The sequence below is a fragment of the Nothobranchius furzeri genome, chromosome 6, assembly GCF_043380555.1.
Source record: "Nothobranchius furzeri strain GRZ-AD chromosome 6, NfurGRZ-RIMD1, whole genome shotgun sequence".
NCBI classification, from domain to species: Eukaryota; Metazoa; Chordata; class Actinopteri; order Cyprinodontiformes; family Nothobranchiidae; genus Nothobranchius; species Nothobranchius furzeri.
The window spans coordinates 69,236,093-69,256,188 of record NC_091746.1 but is presented as its reverse complement, the minus strand read 5'-3'; the positions used below and the strand labels follow the sequence as shown (position 1 = coordinate 69,256,188).

At 42.7% G+C, this 20,096-nt stretch overlaps 2 protein-coding genes across 7 annotated transcripts in view; one reads left to right on the top strand and one right to left on the bottom strand.

Moving 5' to 3' along the window:
• Nucleotides 1–6,515, top strand: part of egfl7 (EGF-like-domain, multiple 7) — an 11,378-nt gene extending 4,863 nt beyond the window's left edge. For 2 of the 5 annotated variants that reach the window (XM_015943255.3, XM_015943256.3), the window contains exons 4-8: nucleotides 15–127; nucleotides 699–794; nucleotides 890–1,093; nucleotides 3,161–3,237; nucleotides 4,036–4,415. In XM_015943255.3, the coding sequence (XP_015798741.3) occupies nucleotides 15–127; nucleotides 699–794; nucleotides 890–1,093; nucleotides 3,161–3,237; nucleotides 4,036–4,263 (718 nt within the window). In that variant the 3' untranslated portion in view covers nucleotides 4,264–4,415. Of the gene's footprint in view, nucleotides 1–14; nucleotides 128–698; nucleotides 795–889; nucleotides 1,094–3,160; nucleotides 3,238–4,035; nucleotides 4,416–6,292 lie in introns of those variants that run through there. The other 3 variants (XR_001571623.3, XM_015943257.3, XM_054744610.2) reach the window with 3 other exon arrangements.
• A 5,456-nt stretch (nucleotides 6,516–11,971) lies between these two features.
• The window catches only part of agpat2 (1-acylglycerol-3-phosphate O-acyltransferase 2 (lysophosphatidic acid acyltransferase, beta)), a 33,882-nt gene continuing 25,757 nt past the window's right edge, over nucleotides 11,972–20,096 (bottom strand). Inside the window, exons 3-6 of one of the 2 annotated variants that reach the window (XM_015943254.3) lie at nucleotides 16,452–16,627; nucleotides 16,266–16,361; nucleotides 12,644–12,716; nucleotides 11,972–12,546 (exon numbers count right to left, since the gene is read on the bottom strand). In XM_015943254.3, the coding sequence (XP_015798740.1) occupies nucleotides 12,389–12,546; nucleotides 12,644–12,716; nucleotides 16,266–16,361; nucleotides 16,452–16,627 (503 nt within the window). In that variant the 3' untranslated portion in view covers nucleotides 11,972–12,388. Of the gene's footprint in view, nucleotides 12,547–12,643; nucleotides 12,717–13,661; nucleotides 13,871–16,265; nucleotides 16,362–16,451; nucleotides 16,628–20,096 lie in introns of those variants that run through there. The other variant, XM_054744611.2, reaches the window with a different exon arrangement.

The window sequence follows — 20,096 nt, the reverse complement described above, 5'->3', positions numbered from 1 at the left end:
TGTGGTCTCCACAGGACAACATACTCGCTGGGTTACCGACAAGTGAGCCGAGCGGCGTCACCTTCACATTTCTACCCAGAATGCTGCCCAGGCTGGCAAAGATTACACTCCCACCACTGCAACCAAGGTATCTTCCAGTGTGTGTGTGTGTGTGTGTGTGTGTGTGTGTGTGTGTGTGTGTGTGTGTGTGTGTGTGTGTGTGTGTGTGCGTGTGTGTGTGTGTGTGTGTGTGTGCGTGCGTGTGTGGCACTCTCTTACTTCACAACTCTGAACGTGTGTTTAATGAGGAGCTAAGGAGACGGTTTAGGACTGAAACGACTAGACAGAAAGCAGAGAGGTTGACAAGTTTTAGATAAAATTAGCATCTTGGAAAATTCCTGCTGACCCATATTTTAACTCTTGGATTGATCAAAAACATTTACACGACTAACTGTAGAAAATGTAAAATCATGTTAGCTCCTGCCGTGTTCTAGCTCAGCACCCGAGCTTTAGCTATTCCTGTGTCTTCAGAGGTCAGCTGGCGCTAGCAGCCATCTTGAATGAGTTTCACTCCAAAAGGCTGACTGGTTTCAGACGAACAGCCCAAGAGCCAGCGGTTCGTCCGATTAGCTTGTGGCAGTTGATTAAAGGAACTCATTATTTGGTGAAAGAAGACGAAGCTGTGACTGATCGGTTTGTGTTTTTATCGTCCTCTGCAGCCACGTGTGCAGAACCTTGTGTGAACGGCGGTACCTGCCTCAAACCCAACAGATGTGCCTGTCCTCTGGGCTGGAAGGGACCTCAGTGCCAAACGGGTACCCACAACTCCTACTGAGACTCACTCGCACAGTGACACACACGTCTGTTTGCACGCACCTCAATTCACGTTTGGTTTTTACTAATCTGTCAGATGTGGACGAATGCAGCGGGAGGCAACGATGCTCCCAGGAGTGTGTGAACACAGCTGGGAGCTACAGATGTGCGTGCAGAGACGGCTTCAGGCTCGCCGGAGACGGCTGTTCCTGTCAAAGCCTTCCCTCACCTCCACCTCCACCTGCAGCTCCAGCTCCATCCTCCAGCAGCCAGACAACAATGGGTGGTCATGCTGAAGCGGGTAAATGAGTGTGTGTGGAGCATGGACGTCATTTTCGCTTTAGAAGTGGGGGGGACACAGGGAGTGTGTGTGTGTGGGGGGGGGGGGGTATCTTTACAATATGCTCTAATAGGAAACAGGCTTCAACACAAATGGTTGTTTTCCACTTGGTCCTAGAGCTCAACCAGTGTCAATTTAATATAGTGTAATATTGTTTTTGGATGGTAAAAAGTGCAGGGGTCAAAACTTGACTTTGGAAAAAGTGTGTGTATGGGGGGGGGGGGGGGGGCATGTCCCCCCTGTCCCCCCCCCAAAATTACGTCCATGGTGTGGAGTGAGTATAATTTTGTATAATTTTGTTTTCTGCAGCAGGACAGAAGAAGGAAACATGGCCAGCTTCGCGGTCCATTATTACTTTTGGTACGCGCTATGCCACTCTCAACTCGTACCGTGAGTAATAATGCACTGCGACTGGTACCGACTGCAGACGGCTGTCGGATGGGCCGGCTCCGTGCGGTGAGACGGGGACCATTTGGAGTCCTGATGATGGCTCCGTTCACTGCTAAACATCTGCCTTTAATACAGCTCCCATGCTAATCCAGACATACTTTCATCCCACACACTCCATTAAGTGCCCTAAAATGTTGCATTGTTGTCTTTCGACAAGGAAAAGCCCATTTTCATGCACGCATGTTTCTTGCATCTTAGCAACACAATAATACCCCCACCCCCCCACCTCGTTTCAAGTCCGGGTCTGCATTATTGCTCTTTTGGGAGAGTCTGAACATGAACCTTTAAATCAGTTCTACCTTTTTCCTGATTCCTTCCAAATCTTTGGGAGATTTTCTGAGTCACCAATCCATAAAGAGGAGGAGATGTTGTTTCCTGCACTTGCAGACGAAGAAACGTTTCCGTCCACGCGAGTGATTGCCAAATTCCTCCGGCTCTCCTCCAAAACTCTTCATTTATCAGAGTTTCTCCAGAAAAAATGGACCACAAACGAAACGTTCACCTCGAGGACTTTGCGATGGATTGCTGAGTCACCAGAGACGTGACAACACACAGAAATGAGTCAGACCTTTGTGTTCATGAATGATGAGGAGGGTGAATTTGCAGGAGCACGGATGCAACAGAAGACGTTCTGTTATCTCCTCACATCGGTGGGATTCTGATGGAGATCACAAACGTAAACACGGGCCTAAAACGCTCAGAACGTCAACTCCAGCAAGAGTCTGGGACCACTTCCTGCTTTCCAGCCTCTCCCGCCTTTTTCTTTTTTCTTTGTGTTCTTGGCCAGCGTTCATGTTCTCATTCCAGCTCCATCAACCCCTGTCTGCTGGGGGTCATGGCTCCACACACACACACACACACACGCGCGCCCACGCACGCACGCACACACACACACACACACACACACACTTTTCCTCACCCTCTCTCTCAACATATTCTTCTCTTCATTACGAACCACATCTGGGAGAGATTGAAAATATCCCAGTTTGTCTGCAGGAGTGGAACTAGAGAATGTGTGTGTGTGTGTGTGTGTGTGTGTGTGTGTGTGTGTATAAGTGAGCCATATTCTTCCTAAAAGCGGGCTGAACTTTTGCCCGTCTATTTCTGGTGGCATCTCTCTCGGATTTTTTCCCACATCGGTGACCCTCCCCACCCCGACCCCTCCACCCACTCCGTGCCCTAAATCCCCGCTGTCTCCTTGCAGCTCTGACTGGTTTTCTGATGTAACGATGTTGTCATCAATCACCAAGGCATCAGCCCAAACGCCACGATTCTCACCTTTGATCCATGCACAAATCCCTCCCACCGCCTCTTGTCAGGCCTCATTTTATCGTCTGCTTCTGAAAGGTGAAATGGGGTTGATAATGATTTTGCCCAAGTGTTTGATTTGCAAATCATCGCATGAACTCGAGGACGGGTTTTAATCAAATTTCTTACTCAGCATTAGATGATTAAAATTTAAATCTCTAAATTCCTCCAGGAATTCCCAGACATTCCATTGTTTCTTTTTTTTTAGAAATTCCTGCACACAGTTATTCCAGTTCTGATGCACGTCTTTGCTTTTGTTGTTTTCTTCAGGAGGAAGCTTCAGTCCGGTGGAGAACGTGACGGAGGAGGTGCAGAGCCTGAGGAACAGAGTGGAGCTCTTGGAAAAGGTAGGCCTCGTGTTAAAACCACCTACTGTGATGCCTCCCAGCTGGGCCCTACAGGACCACCTTGTGCGCTGCAAAAAAATCCAATAAACACCTGAGCTGCTGCCTCTACTTACAGAAACAAGAACTAATAACACAGAAATAATGACTGCTGTTGCTTTTTTTGATTTAGAAAGTGATTCACTGTTTTCTTTCTTAAAGTAACACTAAATAAGTTTCCCGCCTGTTCCTGCAGCAGTTTAGCTGGTGCTAACAATGAGCTAATGCTAATACAAGCCAAATGATACTAAATAAGCCACAAAGTAAAACGGTCCACACTGTTGAACAAGAGGTTATAGCTCACAAGTCCAGTAGCAACAAAGCCAGGTCATCATCAGTCTTTGCATAGATTGCACCAATCTTCACTCTGGTTTTAGCTCTTTGCTTCACCTCCAAATACGTTACTCTCTTAATTTTACTTTTAGGCTCTGCCATGATGCCAACAGAAAGAGCAAGCTCTTGTGCTTTTTATTGATGGTCGGCCAACTGAAAAAGCTAACTGCTAGCCTTCACATTAGCCACTGGCGGAATAAACAGCTATTACTGTAAAACAGGTAGAGAGCCCCCACTAGTGTTATACCCAAACCACAAAACTGTTAATTGTAGTTTCTGGTCCGCAGAGGGCTACAGAGCTCTGTAAATGTGAAGTTGTTCAAGTTTCTGGCTCAAGAATCACTGAAACCAGTTTGAAAGTAAAAGCTTAAAGTGTTAACTCTCTAGTGTTGCTTTAAGATTCTCTTCTGTTTGTGTCTACTTGTGAAGAAGTTGCAGTTGGCATTGGCGCCGTTCAGCAGCTTCTTCCCTCTGTCGACAGATGAGGGCTTGTCAGAGAAAACCACCTTACTGTCCCACTCCTTCCAGCAACTAGACCGCATCGACTCCCTCAGTGAGCAGATTGGCTTCCTGGAGGAGCGCCTCGGCACATGTGAGCATCTGCATGCTGACCTTCGGTCCTTTGTTGCACTTAAAGGAGGGAAAATCCAAGATTGAGTCGCTTTGGGAAGCTTTTCTGCCAAGAAAATAAACGCTTGGAACTTTTTTTAAAGAGATCAAAGCTCAATTTCACAATTTTCTATAATTCAATAAAGTTTTTAACATTATAAAATTATTGAAATGTAATAGCAGAATATTTTTGATTACAACATGACAGCTTTAACATCAGCACTTAAGTATAATATCATTAAGCCGGTGAAGATAATAGAATTATGTGACACAGCTGGAGTCATGAAGTCATGTGGAAAAGTTCCCCAGAAAGATTTCCTGTTTGGAAACCAAAGAGTGGTCGAAAAGGTGCGACTGTCTTCAGAGTGAGTTCAGATCTGTAGGAGTGGGCTTTTGTGGAAAGTTCATAAACAATTAATATGGGATCTGTTTTAAACAGCTGTTTGAACAACCTCAGTTTAGAGAAATAGTTGTTTGTTCTGGCCAGATTGACAAGCTTAGACCAGACAGTGAAAGTTACAAAGTAAACGTCTTTAAACAACTCTAATCCCAACAAAATGTGCATCACAGCAGGGGCGGATTTAGGACTGAAGAAGATCCGGGGCTTAACACAACCACGCACGCACACACGTGACACGCACTAGTCAACATCATATATATTTGTCTTGTACCACATAATTTTTAATCTGAAGCTACATATTAAGCATATTCAGGGCAGAGTATTGTTCCTGTTAGTGTTTAGTGTGAGATGATAGTAAATATTCCCTTTCTTTCTCCAACAACGTTACCTGATAGTAAGCTAACTTTAGGCAAACCAGCAGCACAACAAATATTTTCAAATAAGACTCACAAACCTGAGTCAGCACCAGTCTCATCAAAGCTGGGGTTCTGTCGTTGTACTTTTGGTCTAAAAAACGTCCTTATGTCCATCTTCACTCATGCGTTTCAGGCAGAGACTGCAGAAGAAGCCGGCTGCTGAAGGGCTTCTTCTTCAGTGGTGGAGGCTCAGGCAGGCTGTATACAAACTACTGCCAACTGCTCCCTCTCTGTTGGACTTTGGTACTGCATGTTACTTCCGCGTTTTAGATCCGGGGCTTTTCATAAAACATTCGGGGCTTGAGCCCAAGTAGCCGGGCCTAACGCCGCCCCTGCATCACACATTTAATTTCCGCAGAAATGTGAAATTCCAAAACAGAAGTGCTACAGCAGCTAATTTCCACTTAAAATGATTATAAAATACTTTTAAAAAAACGTCTAAAATGTGAAAAATGACCTAATACAAACACAGGTTTGTAAATGTTTTTGTATGAACCGCTCAGATGTTTTTAATGTGGAGTTGTTTTCAAACTGCAGTGAGCCATTTCAGGTCCTGCTCAACCTAGCTGTTAGCCTGTCAGTCCTGTCAGAATGAAACAGTTTATCCACACCGAGCTTCTTGCAGCAGGTAAGGTAAAAGTGGTTCCTAATCTTTCCACAGAAACTCATTTGAAAGCATCTAAAGTGTCCCTTTAAATCATCAAATGTTTTTTGGGGGGGCTAATAATAAAACTCTTTAGTTTTTAATAATAATGTCGTCAATCTGAATAGACAAAATAAGTTATGGTCTCCTGAGAAGATACGCTGCAAACAAGTTTTGTGCGATATTTACAATAATTCAAGTCTTATTTTGGAATCTAATAAATTGAGAGTCACGAGATTTTCAAGTTGCCAAATTTATATTTAAATGGCTTTTTAGGAAATAAAAGTATATATTCATATTATAAAAATGGCAAATCTTATTCTTATATTATTTATTTTTATGAAAATCAGTAAATTAGCTATAATTATGCCACAAGTTGCTGGAGAATCCCAGTCTGACAGCCTCACTTATCACTGGAGACTTTTCTGTAGTTTTATTACGTCACAAAATATTTACCAAGTTTAATCAGATTAAGATTCAGCCACTTATTAAAGTGTTAGATTTTCAACTACCACCCTCAACAGAAAAAGCTGATAAGGAGCTGTATGTCTGGTTTTGTTTGAATCGTTTCTTGTTCCCGGCACACTGGAAAAACTCTCTCCATCTTCTCTCCTCCAGGTTCTTGTCGGGATAACTAGCAGCTCAGCCCGGGAAGCTGCCGAGTCCTCACTACTCTGAAGAAATCACTGATCAGATGTATTTTTTTTACATAATTTAACAACGTTCCTCAAAGATTTGTTTCCTTGTCGCGTTGAATCACTTGTCAAAGCCATGGCATGTTGTAAAGGTACCTGAGTCGGGGTTACGCCATCTCTGTAGCATCTAAATCACACCCTGTAGGGGTCAAAGGTCAGAATAGCCACTCACTTTCAGTTTGTTTTGCATCGGTGCAGCTGTGTCCCATCCACCAGAGCTCCAGGCTGTCCTGGGTCTGGCGCGGACGTCTGTATTTATATTTAAATTATGAACACATTTAATCATTGCTCAATAGTTTCTGTCTAGTTTTGTAACGTTTTGTAATAAAAGTCTAAATCAAAAACGCCACGTTTGTGTGTGTGTGTGTGTGTTATCCTGACATCACCTGATGTGCTGCAGTCTGGGCTGACTTAGTCCTGCCCGAATTGAAACTTTTGCTCAATAGAAGAAAGAAAAACAAAATAACCTCTTTGGGATTACGGGAGTTTGTTTCCTCAGTGTTGCTAAAAAAAAAAAGATGGTGCAACAAGTCACTGATAAGCATCGCCACGTGTTCAGCCACAAATGTGGAAACAGGTTTTAGCGTTTTATGTTGAAATTTAAGATTTTAGACTGCTGGAAGAAATGGAGATTATCTGATCAGGCCAGTGAGAGAAAAGCTCAAACTCTCAAATCTGAGATTGCTCATAAATATTCAGCAGAAATCCACTTTAAATAAATAAACAAATAGCAGAACTAAGACTTTAGGGTTCTTAAAAACCTCAGGAAAGCCCAAACAAAAGACTGGGAATAATTAGCTTTTCCCAGCGATACATCAGGATTCATGACTCTTAATCTATCAGCAGCAATACTCATTCATCCTTGCACATCATTACACATCCATGCTTCCCCTCTGCTGATTTTTATTTTCTCCCTCAGTTCTTCAGTTTTTAAATTGAAACTGAAGTTGTTTATTTCTTGTTGCTGTACAGTCGAAACTTAAAGGTTACAACATGATGCAAAAGTTCATTTATGTCATTAATTCAACTTAAAATGTGAAATTAATAAATGAGATACTCATTTCATGCAAAATCAGATACTTTGTTATAGTTGTGATGATTCTGCTTTACAGCTTATGAAAACCCCAAATTCAACATCTCAACTAGCATATTGTGAAAAGGTTCATCGTTCTAGAATCTAATCAGCTGATGAATCCAAAACACCTGCAAAGGGTTCCTGGGTTTCTCAACGGGGCTGTAGCGCCCCCCAGTGGGCGTTCAGACTATATAAGAGGGCGCTGAGATGCTAATGGTGGGCGCTAGCGGTACAGGACATTCATAACAGACAATGGCTCAGAATAAAAATAAGTGTTGACAGAACAATGTGGACTACCTTCGGTATGGACGTATTCCTTCACCCACGAATCCACAACTCCCCATGTGCCCGCTTTGTGAGCAAGTTTTTTCAAACGAAGCGATGAAACCCTCCCGGCATAAGGAGCACTTGTCCAAAATGCATCCAGACAAAGCTCCAAAGCAACTGAACTATTTTCAGGTAATTAAAAGAGAGACACTCTAAAAGAGGTAGCATTAGCGGTGTTTGCTCGAAGCTCGAATTTACCGGACCGAGGATTATTAGCTTCCTACAATATCTCATTGCTAATAGCTAAAACATTTTTTATGATACTTTCTTTAATGACATATTTGTTTTAAACAGTTTCAAACTCAAGGCTGAATAAAAAAAAAATTAAGTATGATTTTTGTATCAAAAACTTTCCGTTTCTCTTTCATTGGTGGGCAGTGAGGGATTTCAGCATGAGGGGGGGGGGGGGGTGGTTAGCTGAAAATGGTTGAGAAACCCTGCTTTAGAAGGTCTCTCAGTCTTATGTTTATGTTTATTCATTTCGCAGATGCTTTTATCCAAAGCGACTCACAGTCTATAGGGCGTATTGTGATCTGTGGGGGAAACCGGAGTACCCGGAGGAAACCCACGCATGCATGGGGAGAACACGCAACTCCACGCAGAAGGGCCGCGGCCGAGTTTTTGAACCTGCGACCTTCGTGCTGTGAGGCAACAGTGCTAACAACTGCGCCACCATGCAGCCACCTGCATGTCAGTCTTAGCTGAATTACTGAAACAAATAGACTTTTGCAGCATATTATCGTTTTATAGTGTCACCTGTAGGTTTTGTGTAGTTTTATCGTTTTTACCGGATATGTAAAACCTAGTTTATTTTCTAAAATAACTTCACAAAAGCGGCCATGAAGTTAAAAAAGCAGAACAGATGGTGTTGCTAGAAGGTAAACGAGACATGTAATTAAAATAAGCTGCAGACAGAAAGAAAAGCAAGAACTTCAAAGAACTTAAGAAAAAAAAATTATTCACACACACACACACACAAACACACACGGCTCTGCACAATGTCAGCTGTGTTTCTGTCATACAACTAAGTTACAACTTGATTAAAAACAAAAAAATGGGGAAAAAATAATTTATTTATTTTGCGTATCCAAATGAATCATGAAAGTGCTTTAAAAATGCTGTGAATACTTTTTAACAATATCTTACACACCTGCCTGAAATACCAAAAGGCGGGGTCTCTGCCACCTTAAACTTGGGTCAAAAAGCCAAAGATAAATTAGTTTTGGAATAAAACAAATCAGGGAATAAACGACTGACATTTATCTAATTATAAATAATACCATTCATATTTCTTGGGGATCAAAACCAATTTGGTCGAATGCTTTTTAAACATTTGGACAACTTCCTGCAGAGGCTGAATTACAGAAACGTAAACAAATGCATCTAAACTAAGAAAAGGTTAGTTATTAGTAGTACTAGCATATTACTCACCAGCCTTTAACACTAACGACATCCTAGCCTTTGCACGTATTTAAAGTGGGACTCACCTAAAATCACGGTATAAAAATGAAACGTTGCATTTACTTAACCAGGTTTCGTCAACTGGTTCCACTAAACCTAATTGCTTAAATGTAAAGAGTAATCTATATAGTTACATGTCCGTATGATAAAAGTAAATGTATATTACTCTTTACATGTAGGAACTAGGCTTATTGGAACCAGATGACACAAGTATATTCAACATTTCATTTCTTACAGTGTACTTCTATCAGCAGATACAAGCGATGATTAAATCTCTTCATGAGTTTCTTTGAGGGACTTTTGTTACAACAGGTCAGTCTACAGTTACCAGCTACTACTGAAAACAAAAAAATTATATTATACACTTGCTGCTTTTTAAGCCAGTTTTATGTAAATCGCCTCTAGAAATGTAACTAAGGAATAACCAGGCTGCTGCAGTACATTCTCTTGTGGTCTGATGGCTGAAATGGCGAAGGAAAACAAAAGAGGAAAAAAGGCATTTGGCAAAAATCAAAACCTGGATGTAAACAAAATGTTCAGTCAATTTTACAGTGCTGTGAAAAAGAACGTTTCTCCTCAGAGACTATTTTAAACTTTATACGATTCAGATCAGCAAAAAAAAAAAAAGGTTATTAGAGCAGACCTGAGTAAATACAAAATGTAGTTTTCAAATGAAGTTTATTAAGAGAAAAATCAAACCAACTTGACTCCATGTGGAAAAAGTAATCAATCCCCTTATTATTTATCCACTTTACTCAGAAAGCTGAGTTCAGCTTCCCCAGATCTGTAAGTCACTAAATCAGTTCAACAGGACCTGTCTAACACGAAGACTCAATGGCCTCAAAAAGAAACACGTCAACATTTAAAGAGTTTCGAGGAATTATTCAGTGATGAGCCAAAAGTGGAACTTTTTGAAGACTGTGTCTCATCACGTCTGGACTAAAACCAACACAGCATATCAGAAACGTCATTGCAACAGTCAGACACAGTGGTGGTAGTGGGATGGTCTGGGGCTGCTTTGTTGCTTCAGGACCTGAAACATTTGCTGAAATTAATGGAACTGAATTCTGCTCTAAATGTCTGACATTTGACCTTAAATGGGACATTATATGTAAAACGTGTCTTTTGTGCTGCCATTAGGTTCTGCACTTCTGCTCTAAACACTCAAATGATGGACTAAAACATCCGTCCGGTTTCTGCCAGCATTTGGGTTTGTTGCCTAAAAATGAGCCGTTTCAAAAAGTCCCCGTTTGTGATGTCACAAAACTAGAGAACCTATAGAACCACTTCTCATCTGGGGTAGAACAGCTGCTGTTGGAGAAGCAGCGGCTCTACTTAGAGTCCCTCCTGGATATGAAGCTTCTCAGCTTACAGCAGCCTGAACAGGGATGGATGGGCGTGGCTGGGTGGGCGTGGCCAGCTCCAGCTTGTTTTTACAGTGTAAGTGCCCTGAAATGACTCATTCTTGAAGGTACTGACAATGTCAAGAATTACACTGCTGAGATTGCTTTATTGGACAGGGATTTTGTGTTAAGTACTTAAAAAACATGTATTGTATCGACCTTTAAACAGGCTGGAGTAGAACTATTCTACAGTCTGGGGGCCAAACACCCCCACAGTGGCACGAGAATTTATCAGTTTTCACAAATGCTTGATTGCAGTTGTTGATGTAAGACGGGTTACAGCCAGTTATTAATCATTGTTAGTAAAGGGCCTGGTTGGTTTGGGGAATCATTTTCATTTGAAAACTGCCTTTTGTATTTACTCAGTTCTGCTGATCTGAAACATTTAAGTGTCAAAAACAAAAGAAATCTGCAAGAAAGGAAATATTTTTCTCACATCGCTGTACGTGGTTACCGTCAGTACGCTAGAATCACACAAATCGATTTTATGCAAACATGTTGAATATTCCAAAAGTGCTACGAATGATCAAACTTAAGGCCAGAAATGTTCACATAAAAAACAGCCATCATTTTCTTTACAGAGGTTAAAGTTGAACTTAAATCCTTTCAAATACATCAAACGCTTTCTAAGCCACGCAAAAATCAATCTGAAGTTATTATTAAACCCGTTTCAGGTATAAATGTACATCATATTAAGCGAGTTGTGTATTTCGTAAGCTCCCTAATAATATAGAGCAAGATCAGCCTCATAATAATGAGTTATATATATCATTAGTAAAGACAAAACAGTCAGTCAGTGACCAATTAGGCATTGGAAACATCTCAGGGGGTCGACATCTTGGCACAGCAGGTAGCTTTCACAGGTGTCGCCTTTTGTTGTGACATCTTATTCTGTGGAACAAAAGCAACCTAAAGAGCATAAAAAACAGCATCCTATGGAAAATAAATAATCCAAGTGAGAGGAGTCTAGCTGCTGATTCCTTTCTTTCTTGTTTTTTAAAGAAAACAGGGAAATAAAGATGCACCTTAACACAACAACACACAGACGGGGTGTGATTGTTAACACTTGCGTTCCTTACTTTCTGACATCATAAAATATCTATTTCTCACGGAGTTGGAGCTGAATTCATAGTGACAGAACAAAAAATGTTCACGTCAACAAGGGTCCAAGTCGACTCCACGCCGTCCGAAGCTCAACGAGGCGCCTCTACGTTCGCTTTGAGGCAAAAAGACTGGAACTCAGAAAAACGGAACATCAAAAAGCAGAAGATGTTGGCAGGTACAGATAACTAAAGTAAGGCATTAGAAAAAAAAAGATTTCTTTTGAACAGAGAAGTGAAAGTTCAAAGTTTATCAGGTAAACAGAAGGCAGATCGAGACAAAAAGAGGAGAAAAAAAAAGGCCAAAATAACACAAATGTGTCGTAAAGCAGGACGATAACAACGTCAGGCTTTCCAAAGCCAGAGTATAAAGCAACCATACGGTGGACAAAGCCATCCAAAAGGCATGCATGAGCAACACACATCCATGCTGTTCGGCTTGCCGTCCGTCACTCCACTCGGGGCGTGCAGTGCAGCGCTGAGGGTCGGGACTGGCTGTGCTGCGTGGTCGGGCCGGAGGCGGACCGGACCAGGTGTCAACTAGACGAGAGGAAACCCATCTCGTGTTGCTTCCTGGCCAGGTAACAGGACAACCTGGAGATAGCATGGGGTCTGGGAGGGGCGAGGAGGAGAAGCTAGAACACAGCAAACACTCAGTGCCTCAGGGGCCCGTTACTTTTGATGACAGAGTCAGAGACTTCCAAGAAGGCGGTGCGCATCAGGTCGAAGGATTTATCTGACAAAGACGCCACGTCGTCGGCCGTCATCCCCTTTGTCTCGATCTTTGGGAGGATTTTTAGCTTGATGGTTCCTGCAGAGACATGACGTTCAACTGTTAAAGAGATCTTTGCAGAAAACGAAATCCTCACCAAAACTTGCTGCAAAATGCAGAGGATTTGATAGGATACCTGATTTGAACTGCTTTTCTTTCCGAAGGTAGAAGTTGCCGTAGGAGGAGAAAACTACCGGTATGATGGGAACCTGGAGGAGAGAGGGAAGGACCCAAAACGTCTGAATGTTGAGCTTTGTTTATAACTCACTGCCTCACTCCCTACCTCACTTGCTACCTCACTCCCTTACCTCACTCGCCACCTCACCTGCTACCTCACTCCCTTACCTCACCTGCTACCTCACTCCCTTACCTCACCTGCTACCTCACTCCCTTACCTCACTCGTTACCTCACCTGCTACCTCACTCCCTTACCTCACTCGCTACCTCACTCCCTTACCTCACTCGCTACCTCACATGCTACATCACTCCCTTACCTCACCTGCTACATCACTCCTTTACCTCACTTGCTACCTCACTCCCTTACCTCACCTGCTACCTCACTCCCTTGCACCCGCGCTACCTGCTACCTGACTCTCTTGCTACCTCCTCTCAGATAGCTAATTCACTCAGTATAGGACAGCCACTTTTTGGAGTGTCTGACAAAAAAAAGGATCTGGATTAAAAACGTCATGTCAAGCTAAAAGATGTCCGTGACACTGCAGACCCCCTGCATGCCAAATGTGTAATCTTTTATAAAGAAGGTAGAAGTTGCCGTAGGAAGAGAAAACTACCGGTATGATGGGAACCTGGAGGAGAGAGGGAAGGACCCAAAATGTCTGAATGTTGAGCTTTGTTTATAACTCACTGCCTCACTCCCTACCTCACTCGCTACCTCACTCCCTTACCTCACTCGCTACCTCACCTGCTACCTCACTCCCTTACCTCACTCGTTACCTCACCTGCTACCTCACTCCCTTACCTCACCTGCTACCTCACTCCCTTACCTCACCTGCTACCTCACTCCCTTACCTCACTCGCTACCTCACCTGCTACCTCACTCCCTTACCTCACCTGCTACCTCACTCCTTTACCTCACTTGCTACCTCACCTGCTACCTCACTCCCTTGCACCCACTCTACCCGCTACCTGACTCCCTTGCTACCTCCTCTCAGCTAGCTAATTCACTCAGCATAGGACAGCCACTTTTTGGAGTGCCTGACAAAAAAGGATCTGGATTAAAAACGTCATGTCAAGCTAAAAGATGTCCGTGACACTGCAGACCCCCTGCATGCCAAATGTGTAATCTTTTATAAAAAAGGTAGAAGTTGCTGTAGGAAGAGAAAACTACCGGTATGATGGGAACCTGGAGGAGAGAGGGAAGGACCCAAAATGTCTGAATGTTGAGCTTTGTTTATAACTCACTGCCTCACTCCCTACCTCACTCGCCACCTCACCTGCTACCTCACTCCTTACCTCACCTGCTACCTCACTCCCTTACCTCACTCGTTACCTCACCTGCTACCTCAATCCCTTACCTCACCTGCTACCTCACTCCCTTACCTCACCTGCTACCTCACTCCCTTACCTCACTCGCTACCTCACCTGCTACCTCACTCCCTTACCTCACCTGCTACCTCACTCCTTTACCTCACTTGCTAACTCACCTGCTACCTCACTCCCTTGCACCCACGCTACCCGCTACCTGACTCCCTTGCTACCTCCTCTCAGCTAGCTAATTCACTCAGTATAGGACAGCCACTTTTTGGAGTGCCTGACAAAAAAAGGATCTGGATTAAAAATGACATGTCAAGCTAAAAGATGTCCGTGACACTGCAGACCCCCTGCATGCCAAATGTGTAATCTTTTATAAAGAAGAAATTGTAAAAAAAAAAAAAAACAAAAAAAACAAAAAAAAAAACATGTCGGCACCACATTACTGCCATATGCCGACCACTTATGAATGGTCAAAGGCTCCATGATATAAATATTATTATTTCTCTCTCTCTCTCACACACACACACACACACACACACACACACACACACACACACACACACACACACACACACACACACACACACACACACACGCACACACGCACGCACACACGCACGCACGCACGCACGCACCTCTTTTACTGTTGCTAATAGAGGCCGAGTTGCTCTCTTGAGGACCCTTCAACAGAACAGGATGAGCCAAATGTGTCTCCCCCTGTGGGTCGTCCTGTTTCTACTTAGTCTGACTGGATGAGAACAAATGAAGAGTCTGAACTGTTCCTTAGCAGAGCCTCACAGACGTGGCCTCAAGAGAAAAAAGGCAAAACATCGGCTTCTCCAGACTCTAAAAGTTTGTCCCACTGCTCCCGTGGGCCCTCACCAAAACAACGATTCAGTTTTTTCAACAATCAAATAATATTTATTTAATGTATAAATAAGCCACACGAAAAATTCATTTGCTGATTATTTATTTGGGCAGCCCAAGTCCTGATACATAAACTGATATCCATCTTTAGCAAAATGTTATAAAAAATGGCTCCACTCACATATTCAGCATAGTTTTCTGGGGTGAACCAAGTTGTGGTTTCTGGCTGGATTTCAATCAATTTTAAAAATGAATTCCACCTGTCTGACCCTGCATGAATTCTAGGAAACATGAACGACATAGCGGAGACCTCCCACATGCATGCCTGCTGGGATTAAAGATCACAAACGCACACAGCTGAGCCGCAAACCCCTCAGCAGTGTCTTTGAGTCGAGTCTGGCTTTCCTCTAACAATCTGCTGCAAAGAGTTAGGCAACACTTAAAAAAGAACTGAAAACTATTCAAAGAAGATATTAAAAAGGTTTCTTGAAGAGAGGACTCTGAATAATCGTTTTAGAGTTTCTAGCTCCCCCGTGTGTCCGGTGAAAGCTCAGTTTTAGCTTTCGTGAGCCAAAAGTTTGCAGAAGTTTCCTGGAAGGTGGCCAGAGTTGTCTCAGCCTTTCAGTCAAAGTCAGCCTAACAAACATGATGAGGGTGTGAATAAGAGCACAGAACAATCTGCTCTTTAACTGTATTATTTCCTGCTATTTCAGCTGTTAACTTTATTTTCTCTCTAAGTGTTTTTCTCCCCAGAAGAAGCTACAACGATGTTCTGCTGAGCTGTGGTGGCCTCATGGAGGGGGCCATCGACTAGCACACTGCTGCGTACCACTTAAACATTCTCCCTCTCCTGATAATAACTTTTTACTCTCTTTGACGTTGGATGTGCTACTACTAGTTTACCCGTTTAATTATAGATTCACTAGGATAAATACAATAAAGTTTACCTCTCACCAAATAGAATATTTACTATGACATCACAATGTAACCATAGACACATTGCTTGGTGTGTGTGTGTGTGTGTGGTGTGTGTGTGTGTGTCTGCTCTGTCTTCTCGATCCCCAGTGAGTCGTGGAGGATGGCTGCTTATACTGAGCCACCATCCTCTGGAGGTGTCTTCCTGTTAAAAGGGAGTTTTCCTCTCCACTGTCGCTGCATGCTTGCTTAGTATGAGGATTGATTGATGCAATTTGCTGGGTTCCTTATATAGGACACATTATTTCTGATTGGCCTAATGAACTGTGAATTGGAATGTTTATTATGTGAAGTGCCTTGAGACGACTCTTGTCGTGATTTGGCGCTATATAAATAAACTTGAATTGAACAGACTAACTTCATTCACTTAGAGGGGACACGGAACAAAAAAAAAGTTAAGGTCATAAAACACTTCTACTCACTTGTGCCTGCACTGCCAGGTGAAAAGCTCCCTTTTTGAAGGGCAGCAGGTCACCATTCTGGTTGCGTGTTCCCTCTGGGAACACCCACAGCCGAATCTAGAGTGGTTAAAACACAGAGGAGAGTGATTTAATCACCAAATCAACAGAAACCACTTTAAAATGACGTGTGTTGACTAAACTAATTACCTGCTCATCAAGCATGGTTTTGGCGGCCTCAGCCATGACGCTCTTGGCATCGCTCGTCTTCTTGCGGTTGATGAAGACGATGCCACCCAGCCAGCAGATGAGGCCCACTGTGCCAGCATAAACCAACTCCTTCTTTGCAATTGTGGTGCAGCGGTCGGGTAAGATCTCCATTAGGCCTGAGGAGCGAAGGAAAATACACTTCCTTTTTACACTACCTCACACTGTAGGAGAGATTCGCTGAAATTACAGTTCATTCACTTCTTTGTAAACATCTACTCAAAGTTTTGGGATGACTAATGGACTGCAAAAAAAAAGTGAGTAAACAAGGTGGTCTGCTGTTGAAGAGGGCGAAAATACATCCTTCCTTTCTAAATAAAAGGACTTAAATACATCTATCTGCTCCCGATTTTAATAAAGCCAAAGTAAAAAAAAAGTCCCAAATGGATTTTAAATGAGCCGTCGTCATCTTGTTCCACTCCGTTGCATCATTCTGCCCTCCAGACGTATAGAGGGCCCTGATTGGCCCACAAAGCGGATAGAGAGCTGTGCTTGGTACACCACTGTGGACCAGTCATAACGTATTTGTATGAAATCCCTACAGAATTTGGTCTAGTTCACTTGGCTAGTGGGCTCTAGTATGAATGAATGAATGTTAAAACATTTTCTTTGGAAAAAAACGCTTTTATGCTTCATTATAGCGGGTTAGAAGTTTGCTGGAGGAGTGGGGGCAGAAAACAGCCGGATTACGAGTCTTACTATTATTTATGATATGCAAACATCTCACCTCTGATTGGCTAACATCAAAGGGCCCTCTTCTGCCAACTTTGTATAGAAAACTCAGATTACTGCAAAACATTTTCTTGGGTGAAAAAAACCACAACGTTGATGTTTTATCTCAACAAATATCCATCCATCCATCCATCCATTTTCGGCCGCTTATACGAAGTCGAGTCGCAAGGGTAGTAGCCTAAGCAGGGAGGCCCAGATTTGCCTCTCCCCAGCCACTTGGACCAGCTCCTCCGGGGGAACCCCAGGGCATTCCCTGACCAGTCGTCAGACATAGTCTTTCCAGTGTGTCCTGGGTCTTCCTTTAGGCCCTCGCCAGGCTGGACGTGCCCGGAAAACCTCACCAGGGAGGCACCCTTACCAGATGCTCGAGCCAAACAACTGGCTCCTCTCGATGTCGAGGAGCAGCGGCTCAACTCCGAGCCCCTCCTGAATGACAGAGAGCCATCCTGCGGAGGAAACTCACTTCGGCCGCTTGTACCCGCGAAATCATTCGTTCGGCAACAACAAATAATACAAGCTTAAATGTGGAGTTGCTAATGTTGATGATTAGCTTCTACTAGCAGCCAATTACCCTGCTCTCTCCTTAAAGCCAAGCCAGGATGGGCAGGGCCATGAATGCTCATTTCCCCAGTGATGTAGAAGAAAGCGACTTTTTCCTGACCCAGTTTTTTTCTTACTTCCTATCTGCACCAAATGCAGACGATGGGCTTTTTTTTTTCACCTTCAGTACGCAGTACGCGTATGCAACTCAGAATGAGAAATTATTTTCCTAGATAGACATTTGATGAAGGGTCAACAATATGTTCAAAATACAGCACAGATAAATAGCCATTATCCAATGATAATATGAGTTGATTCACGAGAGCCACGCAGAATGCAGACAGCACAGTAGAAGCCAGACATGCTAACAGCTAATCTTTGTGCAGGGGCAGTCTCTTACTTCAGATAAGTAAAGAATCACCGTTATGGCTGCTGCCTCTTTGGCCTGGGAGCAGCAGTACAGAACCCTGGTCACCACTTATCCTCCCATCTCCTACCTGCACAGCTGCGCCCAGTCACCTAATCAGCACCTGGCAGCTTAAAAAGGAGAGTTACCAGAAGCACAGGAGGGTTCAGATCTGTGCTGATGCCCTACTCACTCCATATAGCCTGAAAAGGCTTTGTTTGTAAAAGGAACTGCAATGTTTAAGACAGCGATTGATCAGAAGAGCCTGGATAAGCTCTTCCGGTGTGAAGCCTGTTGGTGACATGTTGTTCAGAATGGAAAGGGGACTCTGACCTGTGCCGATGTCACCTCTGTGATATAGCTTTGTGGAAGCTTTAATATATTTGACATATTGGACCCAAAAGAGGGTCATCACCTCCTAAACCCAGCAGGCACGTGAATGCTTACAGGAACGTATAAGTTAAAAGCATCTGTGGATAGAGAGGGCTCAGATCTGAGCCGATGCCCTGATCACGCTGTCCTGATAGCTCACAATAAACAAAGCCTTCTCAGGCTACCAAATATTTGAGGAACTGAGTACCATTTCAAGTAATCTATGTATTTGTTGAGAAATCAGATATGTGTTGTGCCAGTTGTTCCCATCATTTGTGATGAAAAATGTATTTAGGTTTTTTATAAAAAAAAAACCTTTAAAACAACATTTGTCTTCATAAAAAAAGGCATTTGTCCAAAGTTGTTCGTGTCTTGTGGTTGTGATGAACCAATTCCATTTGACTGTCAAACTCCTGGTCCTTTTCTCCTTATGTTCCTTCTTTCTCCAACGCTGGGAACACAGCATCAGTGTGTTGTCTGACAGTAATAACTGTCCACGTGTAACACACAATCATGTAGCAATGTGCAGCCACATGATTTAAATAAAGCCTCAAACCTAATTATTTTCACAGAAGGATTTTTTTACACTCTGTTAATAATTTCAGCCCTACTACTCACAAAGGAAATGTAAAATTCACCAATATATTTATTTATATGGGACATTTCATACACAGAAGCAATCCAGTGTGCAAGATCAACACAGACTCTAAGCTAGTCAGCAACAGCAAAAACCCAGTGAGATATTAGTTTAAAATTCACAATAGGGCTGCAACAACGAATCGATAAATTCGATGAAAATCGATTACTAAAAGCGTTGGCAACGAATTGCGTCATCGAGTCGTTGTGTCGCACAACTCTTCCAAAAGTTTGTTGCATTTTTCAAACATGAAGAGGGAGTGGAGTTAGACTCTGGTAGGGGTTGACTTGCTCTTTAAGCTGTTTAACTTGGACCAAGCATTTTAGGTCACAGATAGGTGTAGCTTATGGTCTCTGTCTATACACCTTATAAGACTATTTAGGTGATGGCATGTTGTTTTTCTGCTACTGAACTGTTTTCTAATAATGTTGTGTTTAATAAAGTGAAGGAAGGAGAGAAATAACGTTTCCCTAGCAGTTTTTAAAAATGTCCACATGTAATCCGATTAATCGTGTCGAGACCCCATCCGATTCATCGATTATCCAAATAATCGTTTGTTGCAGCCCTAATTCACAGTATCTTAATAAAGTATGTTATTGTGATATGACATTAATAGCCAATGTAAAACTAGCAATACTGTGTAAACAACCTGAAAGAAAAAAATTGTTTCACCAACTTTAAAAAAGTAATTCACTTTCCTATTAGAGCTGAAATAGTTTCTGCGTTATAATCAAAACATTGCAATAGTTAATTAAAGCTGAGAAAAATGAGTTCTTTCTGGAAAATCACTGTGGGATTTATTTAGTTTGAACGTCTGTCGCATTCTGCGTAAGCCCAATAAGCACCAAGTGCATAACTGCTATTCGAGAGTGGAGGTTATAACCGTGAGTGAAAAACCAGG